The following is a 17212-nucleotide window of genomic DNA, read 5'->3' on the forward strand; positions in this document are numbered from 1 at the left end:
ACTGTCGCTACTATCATCTTTATAAACTAAACGCGCTATCATTCTCATCACTACTACAATCATTACCGTCTACTGAATAGTCATTGTCATTTACTATCAGGCTCACGCTACACAGGGAGATTTACGATCGGTTTCTCACGCGACCGGTGTGACGTAGTGGTTTGAGCACTCGGATGGGGATCTTAGCGGATAGTTGTTCGATTTCCGGTGGAAAACTTTATGAGGCGGAAGCCTTTAAAGGCTCATACTCCCGGTTTCCTGTCACACTAAGCCTGTCAATCATCCTGACAGCCATGCCGGGCACGTGAGAAACGTATCTTAGCTCTCCTTGTCTAGCGTCATGCCAACGAGGTTTACCTTTAAAGATCTCAGTGTTTAGTCAGTGGTATATAGTGACCGCTAATGACGGTGGTAGCTGTGATAATGATAATGACAGATGACTGTGACGTCATCGGCATTGACGTGACGTCACATCCGGTCACACCTAATAACCGGGACTGACGTCATCACAATGTCGCATCTGGTCGTGACGTCATTCACACATATACGAAGCTGACCCGGCCTGGCGTCCGATCCAGGTATCCCCACTGCGCCTTTCATTAGGTGCTTCCTCGAACGCCGCACCAAACGACATACAGAAGATGCAGCAAAGCAGGAATCAGTGGCGTTTCAAATTGGTTTAAGGAACGAAGAGGCGCAGTATCTGTCACAATTCTTCGCGGGCACCTGACCGCGGCTTAAGGGAAGGCAGGAGGGTGGGGGTGAAAAAGGGAGAGAAAGAGGTGCCATAGTGGAGGGAGGGCTTCGGACCACTGCGAAATAAAGACTTTCGCCTCATCGCACCTTAGTAATCCAAAGCGCACCCTAGAGTTTTCTTTCGTGTAGCATTTCCCCAGCCCATCAGCCTAGAAAGCATTAAAGCGGTCGGAATTTAAAGTCTTATAGCCAAGTGGGACGTCTAAAAGCTTTTGCGCAAAGATGCAAGTTGACGGAGACGACGATCGACGTCCTATGAGTAGCGCGTGTGTGTTGCAGAGGGAATGCGGGGCGATCGGCTGCGGCGATAGCCGCATTGTTTCTAAATCGCTTCTTACGAGAAATGCGGAGTGCCAAACCACTGCCCCGTTTTTTTTTGTTATTATTATCAGAAACCACATCAAGCGAACGTGCAAGTGTTGAACAATTTTGCAAGGCTCGGAACCTTAAAATTAGCGCTCTCGCACTGATCATGTCAAACTTACCACCGTGGGGAACCCGGTGTTCGTTGATGCAAATGCCACAGGGGGCGCTGCAAGGCAATTGGTCCCACTTTGCAGCCTTCCATGGGAGCTGATCGCGATCACAGTGTCTGCGAACCTGCAGTAAATAGACAAGCGTCCACCGATCTACTTTTCAGGAAAAAGGATTCTGGAAGAAAGTGCTGCAGAAATCCCTTTCTTTCGGTTACGATTTCTTGTTCCTTTATAACGCGAAGAAGCTGTTTGTCACTTCAAGTACAGCTGTAGTAAGGATTTTTCTTTTCATGCGGGGTTTATCGACGGGAAAGCGGAAGCTAGCAACTGCTTATCTAGAAGATAATTGGCCAGTAAACAGATGACAGGCCAACCATGTGCACCGCTGGGATCCGAATGCACGACTTTCATGTCAAAGCTAAGCGGAGGTAATCGCACGAAGATGTTCTCATGCAGGTGGTTACCCCGCTTTTGGATCATATTATTCATAGCATTTGCGCTTTTGCAGAGCTCCACGTCCTTAACTCGCGGTGATGGCAATCACACTGCGGCGGGAGCCCGCTTGCCACCGGCGGTTGACCCTGTTGTAGGTCGTCATTGCACCCGCCACCGCTTCGGTTGTGAACGACGGCTGTTGAGACGCGCGTCTTTCGCTCTCCCCGTTCTTTTTCTTTCTTCCTTTCATATTTTCTCCTCTGTCCGCACGAGGCAGCGGAGGTGGCTCAACTATACAGCAAACAGCAGACCCGTGCATTTTCTTTTCCTCTTTCCTACAGTCGCAACAACAATAGGGAACATATACCCAAATGAAGAGCCACCGCCGCCTTAGATAAGTTGGCAAAGTGCCGTCAAAGGCGTACAATCCCGCGAGTTTATGCCTAACCCGCCGAACCCCTTTTTCCCTTAACCTCCTCGGCTGTGTACATTCTTTTGAGCCATCAATTTATTAGGAATACCAGGTTTATATTTGAAGTACTCGGGAAGTCGGTGAACGGCTTGTTCTTTTATTGCGGTAGCATTTTACTGCTATTCCGGTCTGCAAAATGTGTTCGTAAAACGTGCCGACAAAATTTGTCGACACGAAAACGTCGGCATATAGATTTAAAGTGACGACATTTAATGATGTTGAGTAATGCATAATAGGTGTGTAATATTTAATAGTGAGGCTGAACAGTTAAAAATAATAAATTAGATTGATTTGATTAACTGAATGTTCCGTCCGGAGCGGCGCCTTATGTCAATGTGTCGGTAAAAAGCATCATCTAGTCGTGTGTAAAATGATTTCTTGGTGCACAAAGTATATAGTGGTGAGACTGAAAACAAAATTTGCGGATTAAGGAAATAGATAAATATTTGTTGAATTTCATTATTATACACGTTCAGCTAATACAAATACTTCGGCTGTTAAGGTGATGGACACAACTGCATCGTGCAAAATATAGCTACCTGAAATCGAATTATTTCAGTTAGATAATTATTTGCTCATTAATAAACAAGTGCGATATTCATCCTAAATGACCACGTCATGTGGCAATCAAGTTTCACGAGTATGTCACTTGACTGTGAGAGTACTACATGACGAATTTATGAAACAATTTGCATGAAAATGTCGTGTGACAGTGAGAGTATCACGTGCCATGGTCACATCACAGGCAAGCTGCATGAAAATGTCACACGGTTATGCGAACAGCGGTCTTCGAAACAGGCTTTGGGATGGGTGGCTGGCCCTGGCCCTACGGGGCTGAGACTGGTAGGTAACCGCCGCTTAATTGCGGCGGGGGCTAGCCTGCCACCGGATTTGTATCTTTCGTAGGGCGTCATTGCGCCCGCCACCACTTCGGTGGTAGACGACGGCTGTTGCGACGCGCGTCCTTCTCTCCATTTTCTTTTTCTTCATTGTCTACGTTCTCTCTTCTGTCCGCACGAGGCAGCGGAGGTGGCTCAGCTACAGAGCCAGTAGCAAGCCATGCATTTTCTTTTCCTTCTTCCTACAGTCGCAACAACAACCGTCCAACCGCACATTTTCAGGTGCACTGCAATGGACGCGGGCGAAGGAGCAGGAATTTCCATGGCCTTGCTAGCAAAAGCACAGGACGCACGATGTACTGTGCGAAGCAGCAAACAGACTTTCGCATTTGACCAGGGCAGATTCTGCAGTGCTCAAGGAAGTTTTCTGCACTAATATTTCACTGACCTTTACCCATAGAGTAAATTAGGACGAATCTAGCAGCCCCAAGAATAAATACGTTATTGGCTTCCGTTGTGCATTAAAAACACGGACGAGACAAGAAGGGAAGGAAACACAAGCACTGAAAAGCAGAATTGTTTTTATCGCCTTGAACTAGCTTATATAGTCACTAGGGGAAAAACCGCAACCACTCTGTATGCCTGAGTACTTAAGCACTGTCCTTTAATAAACGCTAATGGTAATGTGAATTATCGGAGGGAAGGGGGTGATTGACGAGGTAGTCGGGCCACGGACACGGGAATCGTTGCTAGTTCCCTTTTTTTGAACCTTGTGCTGGTTCGCGGCAATAAGAACACGGTTGTCAGTCAGCGCTTGTGTTTGCGACGCTCTTCACCTCTTCCGCGTGATTCCTGTGTTGTGATCTCCAGTATACATAGCTAATTAGGTAGTCATATGTTTTAAGAAAAGTTCTCTTCTGGAAATAATTGCGACAAGTTATTTATGTGATTACAAACAGGCAGTAAGTAGGATTACAAACAAGCAGTAAGCACTCTGTAATACTAAGCTAGACTTATCGATAGGCAGAGCTAAGCTTCAAGATCATTCGGAAGTTATCTCAATGGTCTCCGGATTTTCGCCTCGATTAGTAGAGCTCCCGCTCCCCTGGAGAGATGGGATAATAGCTATAGCGAACCATACTGTAGCGTGCACAGCGCACGTGACCGAAGAAGGGGATGGAAGTAATCTTTACAGGATATAATAATAATTGGTTCAGAGGAAAGCAAAAGTTGCAGTATCTGTCACACTTGTTCTATGGACACCTGACCGCGCCTTAAGGGAAGGGAGGACGGTGGGAGTGAAAGCGGAAAAACAGAAAAGGATACCGTAGTGGAGGGCTCCGGAGTAATTTCGACCACCTGGGGGTCTTTAACGTGCGCTCACACCGTGTGCTGTGCGATTATAGAAGGTATAGCTTCCCTTCAGGCATTTCAGACAAATAGTGACTAAAGCTGTAACTTGCAGTTGACCGTTTAGAAAACGCGCGCAGGATACGCTTTCTGGCCGTGTCCAGAACGCCATAGTTTGGTAAGTATAGTTACGTCAGAGGCGGGTTGACACGTGCACTCAGTTTCGATTTTCCCGTTTTGCGCTTTTAAACTAGTTCTACTCGTTATTTCGCCAATGGCGTTTTTGCATCAGACAAAGACGTCTGTTTATAAACTCAAAATGCTGGTGTTTCACTTTTTTTAGACTTAATTTATTCATTCTACGCACGTAATTTTAGGTAGTGGCTCTTGTCGAGCTGTCCTACTTACCCGACCACTACACCGAAGACAGCATACAATATATTAACCGAGTTCGCTGCCTTGTAATCGTTGAGGCCCATGGCGAGAACTGTCTTTCGACTCGGGTCGCCAGTTTGGATAGCTTTCAATGTCTGGAAGAGTTATAAGTCGCATTATCAGTACGCATGGGGCAGCATATTTTCAAGCGCATTAATAAACGTCATCTGGAGCACTTGCTTCCTCCTTTCACAAGACGACTGTAGGAGCAGCAGGTTGTCATTTTGAACTTGAATGAAATCTCAATGGTGAGCCACATTGCTCTTCTATGTAGTGCCGACGTCATAGAGGCAGATAACTGTATCACGGTTGTGTTCGTACCAAACTTCATACTTTCGCGCTTCTCTTCATGTTAGTTCGCCACTGAAATATTATTCATGTTCGTTCGGCAATGAAATAGTATTCACAGCAGATTAGGTCACACATAAAACTCGATCGGATATTCGTTTTCCAGCCGCTCGATAATGACGTCGCAACTACTTTAAATTCGTGCTGGCTGACAAAAGTTTGGTTTGGTTTGGTTTTAGTGTCTAACGTCCCAAAGTGACTCAGGCTATGAGAGAAGCCGCAGGGGAGGGCTTCAAAAATTTCGACCATCTGGGGCTCTTTAACGTGCACTGACATCGCACAGCACACGGACGCTACTCCGAATCGCCGAGTGACAGGGGATCCGGAATGGCGAGATTAACAATGGCAAATCCAGTTATTCACATGCCGCAGGTTCGTTTTAGAAATAACAAGTTGCAGCTATATTTAGACATGCAGCTTATTCGTCATGAACAAAAGAGCTTAATCAGTGGATATAGGCAAAATTCAATTTGCCGGCAGTCTGCCTTCAAGTTTGTACTCAAGGACACTGATCTCATGCATCAACAAAATGCACTATTACCAGAGCAGTTTGTTGACATTTCAGCTTTAGTCACAGTTCAGTACACCTCCAAGAAGCTGAAGAGCGGCTCGTAGATTTCATTATACTACCGTATTACATCGAGGATTATTCGCCCATCAGAAAGTGGGTAATTATGTTTGGGTCAACAGTTAAGCATAAAAATGGTCGAGTAAACGGCAACAGTTTTCTAGTCACCATCGTGTGGCTCTTAATAAGTTCACTGTGTTGCACAAGCGTAAATGATGGGCTATTTGGTTCATAATGATTACAAACCTGGAACCAGCGGTTAAAGATGCACGACAGGACAGAAGAGCCAATGTGAGTGATCTCCTCTGTCTTGTCCTGTGCCTCTTTTTTGCTGGTTCTACCTTTCCAACCAGCGTTCCAAATCTCCTCATGAGAAAGAACATTTGTGTTCCACCATCTCCAACTGGAAAGTTTTTCCACGAATGTCCAAGCAGACAGCCTGTGCTCTGAATGTTTTACAAAGGCTGTACCTGATCAGTAATAAATTATAGTAACAGTATCAGAAAATGTAAGCAGGGGCGACAATCTCCTGGCGCCTAAATTTTGCGAATCGCTGTACTAAGAGCACCTCCTCTTATGTCAAATCGTGGAGATGAGGGTCTTGCTAAGACAGGCCGCAAGCGGTCGCCATGGCAGCCGTTTAGGCAGGGATTAAATGCGACTTTGGTTCTTTGCGACCTGTGAATAAAGCCTGTCTTAGGTGGCGAGTGAAACTGTGAATCTCATGAGGCGGATGAAAATTTTAAAACACGGCTGTGAATTCTTTGACTCTGCAGACTCGAAGGGTATGCAGATTGTGAATTCACAGGAGGTTGAACATCAGGTCAGTTCCAGCAGGCAAGACGGAATCAATAGTCACTTTATATGTGAAGTAATAAGTTGAAATCAATCCCATCTGTGATCATCGTCTTGGCGGCTTGCCGCAAAAAATTCAGTCGGCGCATAATGCGCGAATTTAAGGACTCCAAACGTTTGTCGTCCAAAGGTGTATGAGTTCCTGCATGACACTTTGAGCGTCGTTACCATTTTCTCGATAACATTTTCACATCATTACATCTTTTTTTTTCTTGACTCCCTTTAGCTCGAAAACTATTCGCGCTCCAAAGTCAGGCTGCGGTAAGTAAAACGGGCAAAAATTAGTCGTTCGTTATTACAATGGTAGAGGCACGGCTCATGTTAGTTGCCTTGAACGTGCTCAGCACTGCGCCCCACACTTAAAATGGACGTTTTTCTCGATCCCAAAACATTAAACAGCACTTCTGATACAACTTATCTCTGACCTCAACAATGAAGCGAGATAAGGTCCACATGGGCAGTAAGCATGGATGACTAGTAATGGACAGAGGATGGCCGTAACAAAAGAGCGTGATCATTATTGACGTTTCCTGGATGAGAATAGCAACTTTTGCAGGCAACCATCAAAGTCACTTGTGTGCTCGCGGGGTCCACGTTTACCACGCTAGAAAATGCATGCCGGTCATCGCGGTGCTCAGGGATTGACACAGTATCATGATTTCTAAAAGCCCACGTTACATCTGCATGTGCATAAGTGATGTACTCACTTGAAGGAGCTGGTAGATTTTTTGCAGCTCTGCCCTGACATCGGCTAAACTGACAAAGACGTTCAGTAGGCCGTAGTTCTTGATGTTGTTTTGGGCCAGCGTGGCCAGGGTTCCCTGGACGGCGCTCAAGTCCTGTACTGCAGTGCGTCTGCAGCAAAACAGGAAATATATTGACTATGGTGCCGGGTTCGGCGCCAGGAAAAGAGCTCTTCGTCGGAGGTTGAAGTGCGTTTTTGTTTTACATTTGGACGATATGCAACGGTTCGAATGTGCGAAGGCTGTAGATAAATAGAACTCTTAGTTGTTTTGACACTAACATTACAGTGAAGGGGCAATCTTTGATTAAAAGTTATGTCTTCTTCTCAATGCGATAGCGTAGTGCAGATAACCTCGCAACGACTTAATTGTTGCCGAAATTTTAGATTTCCCACTTTCTTCTCTACATGCTGTCGTTAGTCGTCCGATGCTACCAAACGAAGCTTCATGGGCTATATATTAGGTGGTGTTCGTTTTCTCCTCTCAAGCAACAATTTCTTCGCTTAAAACGTAGCACCGCTATTTGTTGCGCCATTGTTGCGGCCTCAGCGTGTTGTGGTGCACTCCGAAGAAGTTTAAACGCGAGCGGAACTTAATTCATCGATTATATAATCGATCGATATGCCAGCACAAAACGACTTAGCCTTCTTTACCTGTAATATTTATATACTTGTTCTCTTTAAAGCTGTCAAAATCTATTACCTCTTCAGCTGTCGTTTAAGCTAAGGCATTCATTAACAGACCGCGGTGAGTCTTCAGAAACGAGGAGTGATGTGAACGTTAACCCGTATGAATGATGCACTGCTAATGTTCGTTCAGCATGCAGGCACATCAGAAAAAAAAAAAAGAAACGTTAGATGTGAGCTGGGCAAAGCGATCACTTTTCGAAAGAAGTCTCCTACATCTTCTTTAATCTGGCTCCATTGATCCCACACACGGAGAATGTATCAAAATTTCGCCAAAACTCGGAGGTGGCCCACTTTGGAAGTCACCACTGGATTGGTCCTAAATAAATTACATTGAACACCAGGGTTGGTCAAATGCAGACGAAGTCAACGTTCGGCTGTCGGCGTGGCAAAGGTTGGGGTGGGCCGTCTAAATTTACAGACACCTCTGAGTTGTTCAGTTGGACACCAGTCTTGGTCAAATTCGAACGGAAAAAATTTTGGGAGACAAGAGAAGAAATTTTGGTGCCCACCTAAATTTTCAGCTCACCTCTGAGCTGGACGCACTGGCATTAGGCTAGACACCAATTTTGGTCAAATTCAAGTAAATTTTGGGCGTTCCGGTACGGGCCAGGTTATGAGGATGGCCCGCCTGAATCTGTAGGTCAACACTGAATTGAGCATACCCAAATTAGGTGAGTGAACGCGTTTGATATAATTTGGCTGAAGTCAAATTTTGGGCGCACGGGGCCAAACTGCGGGGACGCCCCACATGCATTTCGAAGTCACTACTTAATTGGCCATACTCAGATTAGATTGGACACGCAATTCTAGTCAAATTCAAATTAATTTAAATTTCGGGAGTACGTAGCGCAAAATTTGGGGGTGGCCCACCTAAACGCCGAGGTTACACTCAACTGGTCATAATCAAATTAGTTTGGCCATCAATTTCGGTCAAATTCAGATGGGATCAATTTGGGGGTTCCAAAAGACGAAACTTTAGGGTTCCGGACAGACATATACAGGGGGACACATGTCGATCTTGTACGAGGGTTTCACATAACTTGTTTCTTAAGCCTGCTTCGGTTCCCGCGTAACGGACCTCGGTTTTGGATTGACGTCACTTCAGGTTCGCCGACAGCGGAAGCCCAAAGCGTCTCATGCTTAAAGTACTAGAAAATGAGTGCGTATTTTAGACACGAGCTGGTCAATGAATATATATTTGTATGCGAAAGAATTACTAGTCACATCAGGAGAAAATCTGTCTGACATCGTTGTTGTATTACTTGGCTTTTTTAACACTGAATGGTAGGTATGCATATGACAAGCAGTGCAATAAAATAATTTGGCCAGCATTTTTCGTACCCGGACCCTTTCCGCACTGCTGCAGCGTAAGTTGAGAGCGCCAGAGCTACGAAGCAGAAAGCGTGTGATGTATTTGCGTTCCGTATACGTGTTCCTTGTACCTTGGCCAGGAATAAACTTCTTTCAGTTTTCCGACAGCTCTCATCCTGTGTGCTTCGTGCATAGCCACCTCTGCCCATGGGCGGAATAACAGTGATAAGGGCTCGCTTCAAACAACATTATAGGGGCCATACAGCCCCCTCCACCCCTCCCCCCCCCCCCCCCATCACCCTACCCTACTCCATGTAGTCATGTTTGACACTTGACGCGTTTTAGAATTTCCTGCAGAGAATACAAGCCCTATTTACTCGAAGAATCTGCGAGCTGTTTATGAACATCTACAGAGCATATACTTTCCCACATAGCACACGGACAAGCTGGCATCTAGATTGAACTATTCTAGAAAATTAGAGGACCCATAAAATTCTCTCTAAAAGAGCAGAACGCTAATTAGTGAAAAGTATATTTCTCAAGAGTTTATTTTCTTGGATAATTCGATAGCGCAGAACGGTTGGCTGAGTGTGAGCATAGACGAATTGAGAGATGGGTCTTCTTCATTAGCTGTTCGCACATTTTACTGCAAATACGCTAGCAATCACCTAATAGTTTTGTGAATTCATCCAGCAAGATGAATAGAAGCTCGTGTAAGGGAGTGTTTCTACAGAAACTGCGATATTATGTTTATATGCTTACTTAAAGTATAGAAAATAATGCTTTTGCTCCAAACGCTGCCGCAATATGGGACACTAAATGTTTTGAAACGGTGGCGCCTGTATAAAATGGCATTGCTATTGAACTGACACAAAATTGAAGCTTTGACACGTTCGAGTAATAATTAAAATATATTTACTGTAGTGTCGCACCAACGCTCGGTGACTGTCGCAAAGAAGACGAGCGTATGTCGAAAGGCGCGTGCTAACAAAGAAAACGTCAGAAAAAGAAGACCTCTCCGGTGAACTACGTTATAGAACCGCTTGCACCGACACTGGCTATGCGTCGCCGCGGACGTGAAACAGTGCACGTTCACCGCCTCAAGCCCAGTTATGACCCGCCTGTTGTGTCGACGCCGTGAGTCGACGACAGGATGCCTCCATTTTTTTCCGGGGGTAATTGTAGTGTCTCACCAACGCTCGGAGACTGTTGTAAAGATGACGAGCGTAAGTCGAAAGGCGCGTGCTAACAAAGAAGACGACGCAAGAGACTGGCTTGCTAGTTGAACGTTCGACAAGAACGCCGATCTGAGATTGAACGTACTGTTACATTAAATTTATAGAGATTGTCACATTTACAGACAGTATATTTACTTTTCGCAAATAATTTCCACTTCTAAAACAGAAGGAAGCTCCTTTTCACGTGTCACATGCCTTTTTCACTTTCAAATTAGAGAATAAGTTTACACATATTAGAGAATAAGTTTACACACTGCATACTTTGCAGTATGCAGCCCGCTCCACTGACAGGGCGCTCCCGCCGATGAAGACGGTCGAAAAAAAAAAAGGTGTAAATTTAAGCTCTGCCTTTATGTGTATTATTTCACCGAGGTAATGGCTCCTATTAGACGGCTCCCTATGCAGATTCTCGTTCGCGCACTTGCACTCTGCTTTTAAAAAATGGCGAATAATTAAGGCGTGTTATCGAGTCTACAAGGCGAAGCTTGAGCGTTTCCTATTGCTTTACAGAAACATTACTTGCTCGCTCAATAAAGAAAATATAAGTTTAAATATTTCACAGTTATTCAACATTTAAGTCGAAAACCTTTCTTGGCTCATGCATTCCGTGTACATATAGTGTGATCAGGAAACGTTCATCACACAGCCACTTATCAAGAAAGATCTCTTGTCTCCATAGTCCAGCCTCTATCCTCCGATCACCAGGCGAACGCGCAAACAAATACTCCACGCCGAGCTTGTGAGGAATAGATCGTATTTGTCGTCTTCCTTAAGCATGATAGAACGATCACAACGGCGCTGCATTTAGCTATAGAGATAAGGATGACAGTAGCGATGACAATGACACTGCAGTTAGCGAAAACAATCCTGTAAAGTGGTTTTCGTCATTTCTGTTCCTAAGAAAATTTAAGCGCATTCGCGTGTGTTCGTATAGCATGCCTGCTTTTTCGTTTTACTTTTAAGCAAGTGAAGTGGAAGTATTTTTGTTTCTAAAAGCGTTTTTGAGCCTTTAGCTCGCAGAGTTTCTTGATGAGATCTTCAACGTTGACCCGCCTGAGAATCTCACTAACGACAGAGGCCAATTGGTTCACCAGCTGGTACTGGCTGACTCCCAACTGAAAGCTAGCCCCAGCCCGTTGATTCCACTTGATCACCAACTGGAAACCGCTGTCTTCAAACTGGTAGAAATTCGAAACGAGTTCAGTTGAGTACCGGCTGGCATCAACTGAAGTCATCTGAAACCAGTTAGACCCAGCCAAATCCAGTTTGGATTATTTTTCATTCATTTGGGCGAGTACAAAGCTTTGTATTTTAAACGGCGAAATATAAGGCTGGTTTTGGGATTGAGCTTAGGATGCGACGAGTAGCTTTTCAAGCATTCGACATTGTAGTAAATAAGTTGTCATTTAAATGCGAGTATATAGTATATATTAATATATATATATATATATATATATATATATATATATATATATATATATATATATATATATATATATATATATATATATATATATCTATATATATATGATTATGAGTATATATTGTAATTGCGAGTATATATAAGATAGCGAATGGTTAATGACAAGGTAATCATGTAATGGCTAAGGTAAACGAGCATGTAAAATTTAATGAGTAAACCATGTGATACCCCGATGAATAACTGCTGACAAGCACATTATAGCTGCATCACATTTAGTCTACTTCATATCATACAAAAGGGCCTAAACTCGATGAACAAGTTTCCACAATGATGAATAGCACCAATATATTTTCTGCATTTCTGACCGAACAGTTCTGAACGGCCCCGAAAAAAACATCATCATTGCGGGGTCCAAATGCAGAGAGGAAGCGTGTCAGTCAGTCAAAAAATAATGAATCGGGTGCAAAGAAGAACTCAGTGTGAACTGGAATGCATTGCTTGTACAAATCTTGGACGTAAGCCCTTCGTTCCTTCTTATAGCGGGTGCACTCAATGAGTGCATGCACAGCAGAGTCGTACTGCCCATATCGCATAGAGAGCGAGGGCTGGACGTGAGTAGATAAGAGTTCGTTCGATAAGTGGGGCCTATCTTCAACCTTGTCAGCGCCACTTCAACGAAGCGATTTTATTACCAAGTATATATCTATGCTGAGACTGACTAGCAGAGACTATATAACTTTGACTATTGCTCACTATGACCATGACTAATGATGACTATGAGCAACCATGGCTATGACGAATTATGACTATGAATAACCACGACTATAGCTATGGCTAATTATATATGGTTAGTTGTTGTGGTGAGTGTCTAAAGTCATAACAACCCGATGTAAATGGCATAACTGCTTGCCCAGACATGCCTGTGCTTACCAGTTGTTGCTACAATACAGCGGTGGTGCCACTGAATGTCCAGGAGAGAAGTGCTATCGTATTGACGCACGTAAGGAGGCTAAGGATTCCCCGGGGCTTCCCCTCCTTGTTGCTTGTTCGATTTTGTGCTGCTGTTCATAACATATGCATTGTGCTACTTTGCGTATTATCTACCTCCCCGAGTTCCTGTTCGCTGGTTAAACACCGACACACCATTTGAAGGTAAAAATTTGTCTAACACAGACTCTTAGATGAGGTAGAAGCGTAGAGCAGCCGTTATCACCATCCACTATTGCGCAGTGATTTGTTTCAGTCACCTGATGTCATATTTTCGCGACTTGATCATGCCTTCAAAGTTGAACGCGCAAAGTGTCATTTATCATCTTATGCCAATTCATTCATACGTCGCACTATCATTGAATGGAATAACGCCATCTCACATCGCTACAGAAACTAACATAAAAAAATTCCAAGAGCTACTTCGCTGTGATGAAAATGTGTAGAATATTTTGCTGTTGTTTTTCTTTCCTCTTTTGATATTATATTTAATGTTTAATTCTTATTGTAATTGTAGCTAATTGCATCGTGTTTTTCACAATTGTATCCCCCCCCCCCCCCCCTGCCTGTAATAACCTCCTTTGGGGGGCCTTTAGGGGTAGCCTGAATAAATAAATAAATGCCTCTATAGTTGGCACCTAGCAGCTGTTGAGCGAACAGTTCGTGCCACATATAGAAAAAAAAATTAAAATTGCACACATGACTTCGATCCCTGTACAATGTAAAACCTACTCATGTGCAGTCAGTAGTCAATAAAACGTTTCGGTGTTTCTCCGCCTAACTGGCAGCCCAAAGAAATTTATAGAATACAAACTTGCGTTCAGTTTCGCCTTATTGAGTAACATTTATAATATAACGCAACACCTTTATTGCCTGGTATTACCGCGAATCACTGTGGATTGTTTTGAAAAAGATTTTAATAAAAATCTAAACTTTTTCTCAATTCCAGGCAAAGTTGTATATTTGATATGTTCTTGCAGTTCGGCCGAATTTAATGTGCTGTGGAGAAAGAACCTACATAATAAACAGAAAACGTTCGGCTTCAAAACCTCATTGCGTCGTGCCAGAAAATACGGCTGGGAATTGCCTTTTTTTTTTTTCAAAACAAGCACTTGCTTTTATATATTTTAATGTAAACCATATAATGCAAACTATTTTGCGCCTAATAATTATGAAGTACTAGTGGTACAAATTTTATCTAAAATAATGAGCATAACCTGCGTAATACATAAAATTTCAGCGGCAACACATTGTATCATGCCAGAATGTAGAGCTCAAAAGTTTTCATTTTTGCAGCATGTCGCTCGAAGCATTCGCTTCGAGCAATTTTCTCCTTAAATGCCTACGGTGACAAATAAGCGCGTTTATAGCCATTGTAAAATTAAGTTATACAAATCTAATGATTAACATATTGCACGACAAAAGCTTATTGCGTAAGCAGCAGGGCTCCAAACTTTCTTCTTCTTGAAATGGCTCTTTTCAACTCTTTTGATATACTTTCGTATCCTGCGAAAATATGGTTAATTTCTTTGTTCCGACACATTTGCCTTATTGTAAAATTTCATTAAAAATGGTCGTGGGATCAAACCACCATATACCGTTTTCTAAACACACCCGTTATATAATCGCATAGCTATCCGTCGATCTGGGCTGTAACAGAGTTGAAGCCCCATAAATTTTTTCGCTTCATGGATCCTGTGATCAGCCCAGATGTAGGTGCACCTTGAACATTTCAGAACTCGCTTAATCGAATATAATGTCACTTACCCGTAGTCGAAGGCGACCCCGGGCTTAACTGCGTTGTAGCTCTTAGCCATTGTTTGGAACGTCACCCAGCTGGCCTCCACCGTGCTGGCCTGTATAGTGGTGCCCGAGACAACCACCTCGGTGTAGTAGAGGTAATCGCAATACCTGTCCGTCGGGTAGACGGCTGAGTCCACAGCAGAATGGCCCACAGTGCAAATGATTTCCTTGATAGGGCCTGCGTCCAACGCATGCCGCTTCTATACACTGCAATACCTCACTTGTGCACGCTGCAGTAGTATGGTCATAGTATTGTCATTTTCAACAGCCGATTCAATCTGTAAAGTCAAGCCATCCCGCTCGACAGGCACCCGAAAACACACACAGATGTTAAATATACATATATATTGTAAGGTTACAAAGACAACGACCATATGAAGGATGAACACTCTCGTGTGATGTTTCTGTGTACCTGGTTCTTCTCTCAAATGTTTGCCTGGATTCGATTTTTAACTGCTTTCGCAGTCACAGCCTCTCGGTCAACAAAAATGTTTTACCGTTTCCTTGGTATGTCGTTACTGTCAAAATAAGTGCACAGTTAGTTATTTTTAACCATTGGGTCATATTGCCGAAATGGAAGTTAAACTGCAAGCTGGAACTAGAAAGCAGTGTGCGAGCGAAGCGAACCGTTTTCAACGAGGGGACTGAATTGCAGGAAATTTTTTTCGCATCGAACCGGCACAGAAATGTCGAAAACCGTTATATATTGACACACTGAGCGCGAACTGGCCAAACGGAATCCTTTGTAGCAACTCGGGACATGTGGTTTCAGAAGCGGACAGCCTTAAGAGATGCTCAGTCGGATGTTTCAGTCACTGAAAACATGACTCGTCAAAGCCGTGAGCTGTTGCGCTATGCAAAGGCTTGGGCAGGTGAAAATGAGTATCAGTACGCTTGGCACCGGAATGGAAAAGTGTTCGTTAGAAGGAAACAATACGATTCTGCGATTGTCATCCGTTGTGCAGCAGATTTAGACCAATTGTAAGGCCAGTAATGGGCTGTAATGCGCGGCAATCTTTTTTTCAATGTCTTTTTTTACTGATCTAGTTGATCTTTGTGACCTCAGTAGTTCCATTAAGCTTGATAATCCTCATTGCTGCTCGTGTATTCACGTTAATCTCAGATCTGGCCGAAATAAGCAAGAAGAACTTGACTGTTTTTTCAGCGAAGTGGAAACTCGTTTCGATGTTGTTATGTTTTCGGAAACGTGGTTTACTTGTGAAGGTGACGTTTATGTTATACCGACGTACAAGTGTTTCTATATGAATCGATCCATCAGAAGGGGAGGTGGTGTTTCAATGTTAGTTTCGAATCTTATGCAATCGGAAATGCTGCCTGAATTTTGTTGCATCACGCCCCATTACGAAGTCTTGGCAGTCAAATCTGGCACAAGGATATTTTGTGTCTGCTATCGTCCCCCGGGTAGCAGTTCTGCTGAGCTCTTTTTATTTCTTGATTCATTCCTAGAATTTGTTAACATGAACCAATATCAGTTAATTTTAGGTGGCGATTTCAACATTGACATGCTGGCCAATAATAACACATCAATCGAGTTTAATACTTTACTTAACGTTCACTCCTGTGTAAATGTCATCATGTCACCTACACGGATTACAACAGAATCAGCAACACTTTTAGATCTTTTCATAACAAACTTCAAAACAGATACCTTGAAATCTGGCACTATCGCTTATGCTCTGAGTGATCATATGCCAACATTCATATCTGTCAATCTCACTTCGAATTCCCAACGACAACCGCACCAAACGTCATTTTATCGAGTTATAAATGATCGCACGTTATGCGAGTTCAAGGAACGCTTATCTATTGTTAACTGGGAACATGTTTTTGAGGAAAGTGACCCTGATGAAGCGTACGCAAAATTTTTAGAGATATTTACTGACATTTATTATGCTTCCTTTCCACTGAATAAATTCTCCCAATCAAAGAAAAGTAGAAAGCCATGGGTCGACAAAGACATGTTGCAGTTGATAAGAAAACGAGATAAACTTTACAGACAGTTTTTACAAAGTAGGTGTCCTGAAGCGCTAAAAACATTCAAAAAATTTAGGAACTTGGTCACAAAGCAACTTCGCGTCGCTAAAAAGCAGTATATTCATAACAGATTTAATTCAACCGGTGGACAATCTGATAAGGTTTGGAAGGTTTTAAAATCTATCTTCGCTAGTTCTTCCGAACCGACCACAAAAATTATTCATGAAGGGATTGAATTAAAGGGAGCCGACCTAGCAAATTCCTTTAATGACTACTTTCTTTCCTTTGCTGATACATCAAACGGCGACGTAAATCTGTCTAATATGAGTGCCCGAAATAGTGAAACAATATTTCTAACACCGGTTACAGTAAATGAAGTCATTACAGAATTTTTATCACTTAATAATAGTAAAGCTACAGATGCGTCAGGTTTCCAGATACAGCCCATAAAATTTACTATCGACATTCTTGCACCTTGCCTTGCCCATA

At 43.2% G+C, this 17212-nt stretch overlaps 1 protein-coding gene across 1 annotated transcript in view; it reads right to left on the reverse strand.

The window, feature by feature from the left end:
• Positions 1–16501, reverse strand: part of LOC146175701 (uncharacterized) — a 31161-nt gene extending 14660 nt beyond the window's left edge. Inside the window, exons 1-5 of the mRNA XM_084581186.1 lie at positions 16492–16501; positions 14693–14906; positions 7242–7389; positions 4737–4858; positions 1242–1356 (exon numbers count right to left, since the gene is read on the reverse strand). Of these exons, the coding sequence (XP_084437312.1) occupies positions 1242–1356; positions 4737–4858; positions 7242–7389; positions 14693–14906; positions 16492–16501 (609 nt within the window). The remainder of the gene's footprint in view (positions 1–1241; positions 1357–4736; positions 4859–7241; positions 7390–14692; positions 14907–16491) is intronic.
• Between the last annotated feature and the right edge of the window lie 711 nt (positions 16502–17212).

This window comes from Amblyomma maculatum, chromosome 10 (genome assembly GCF_055883805.1).
Source record: "Amblyomma maculatum isolate TAMU_Amacu chromosome 10, ASM5588380v1, whole genome shotgun sequence".
In the NCBI taxonomy this organism is placed as follows: domain Eukaryota; kingdom Metazoa; phylum Arthropoda; class Arachnida; order Ixodida; family Ixodidae; genus Amblyomma; species Amblyomma maculatum.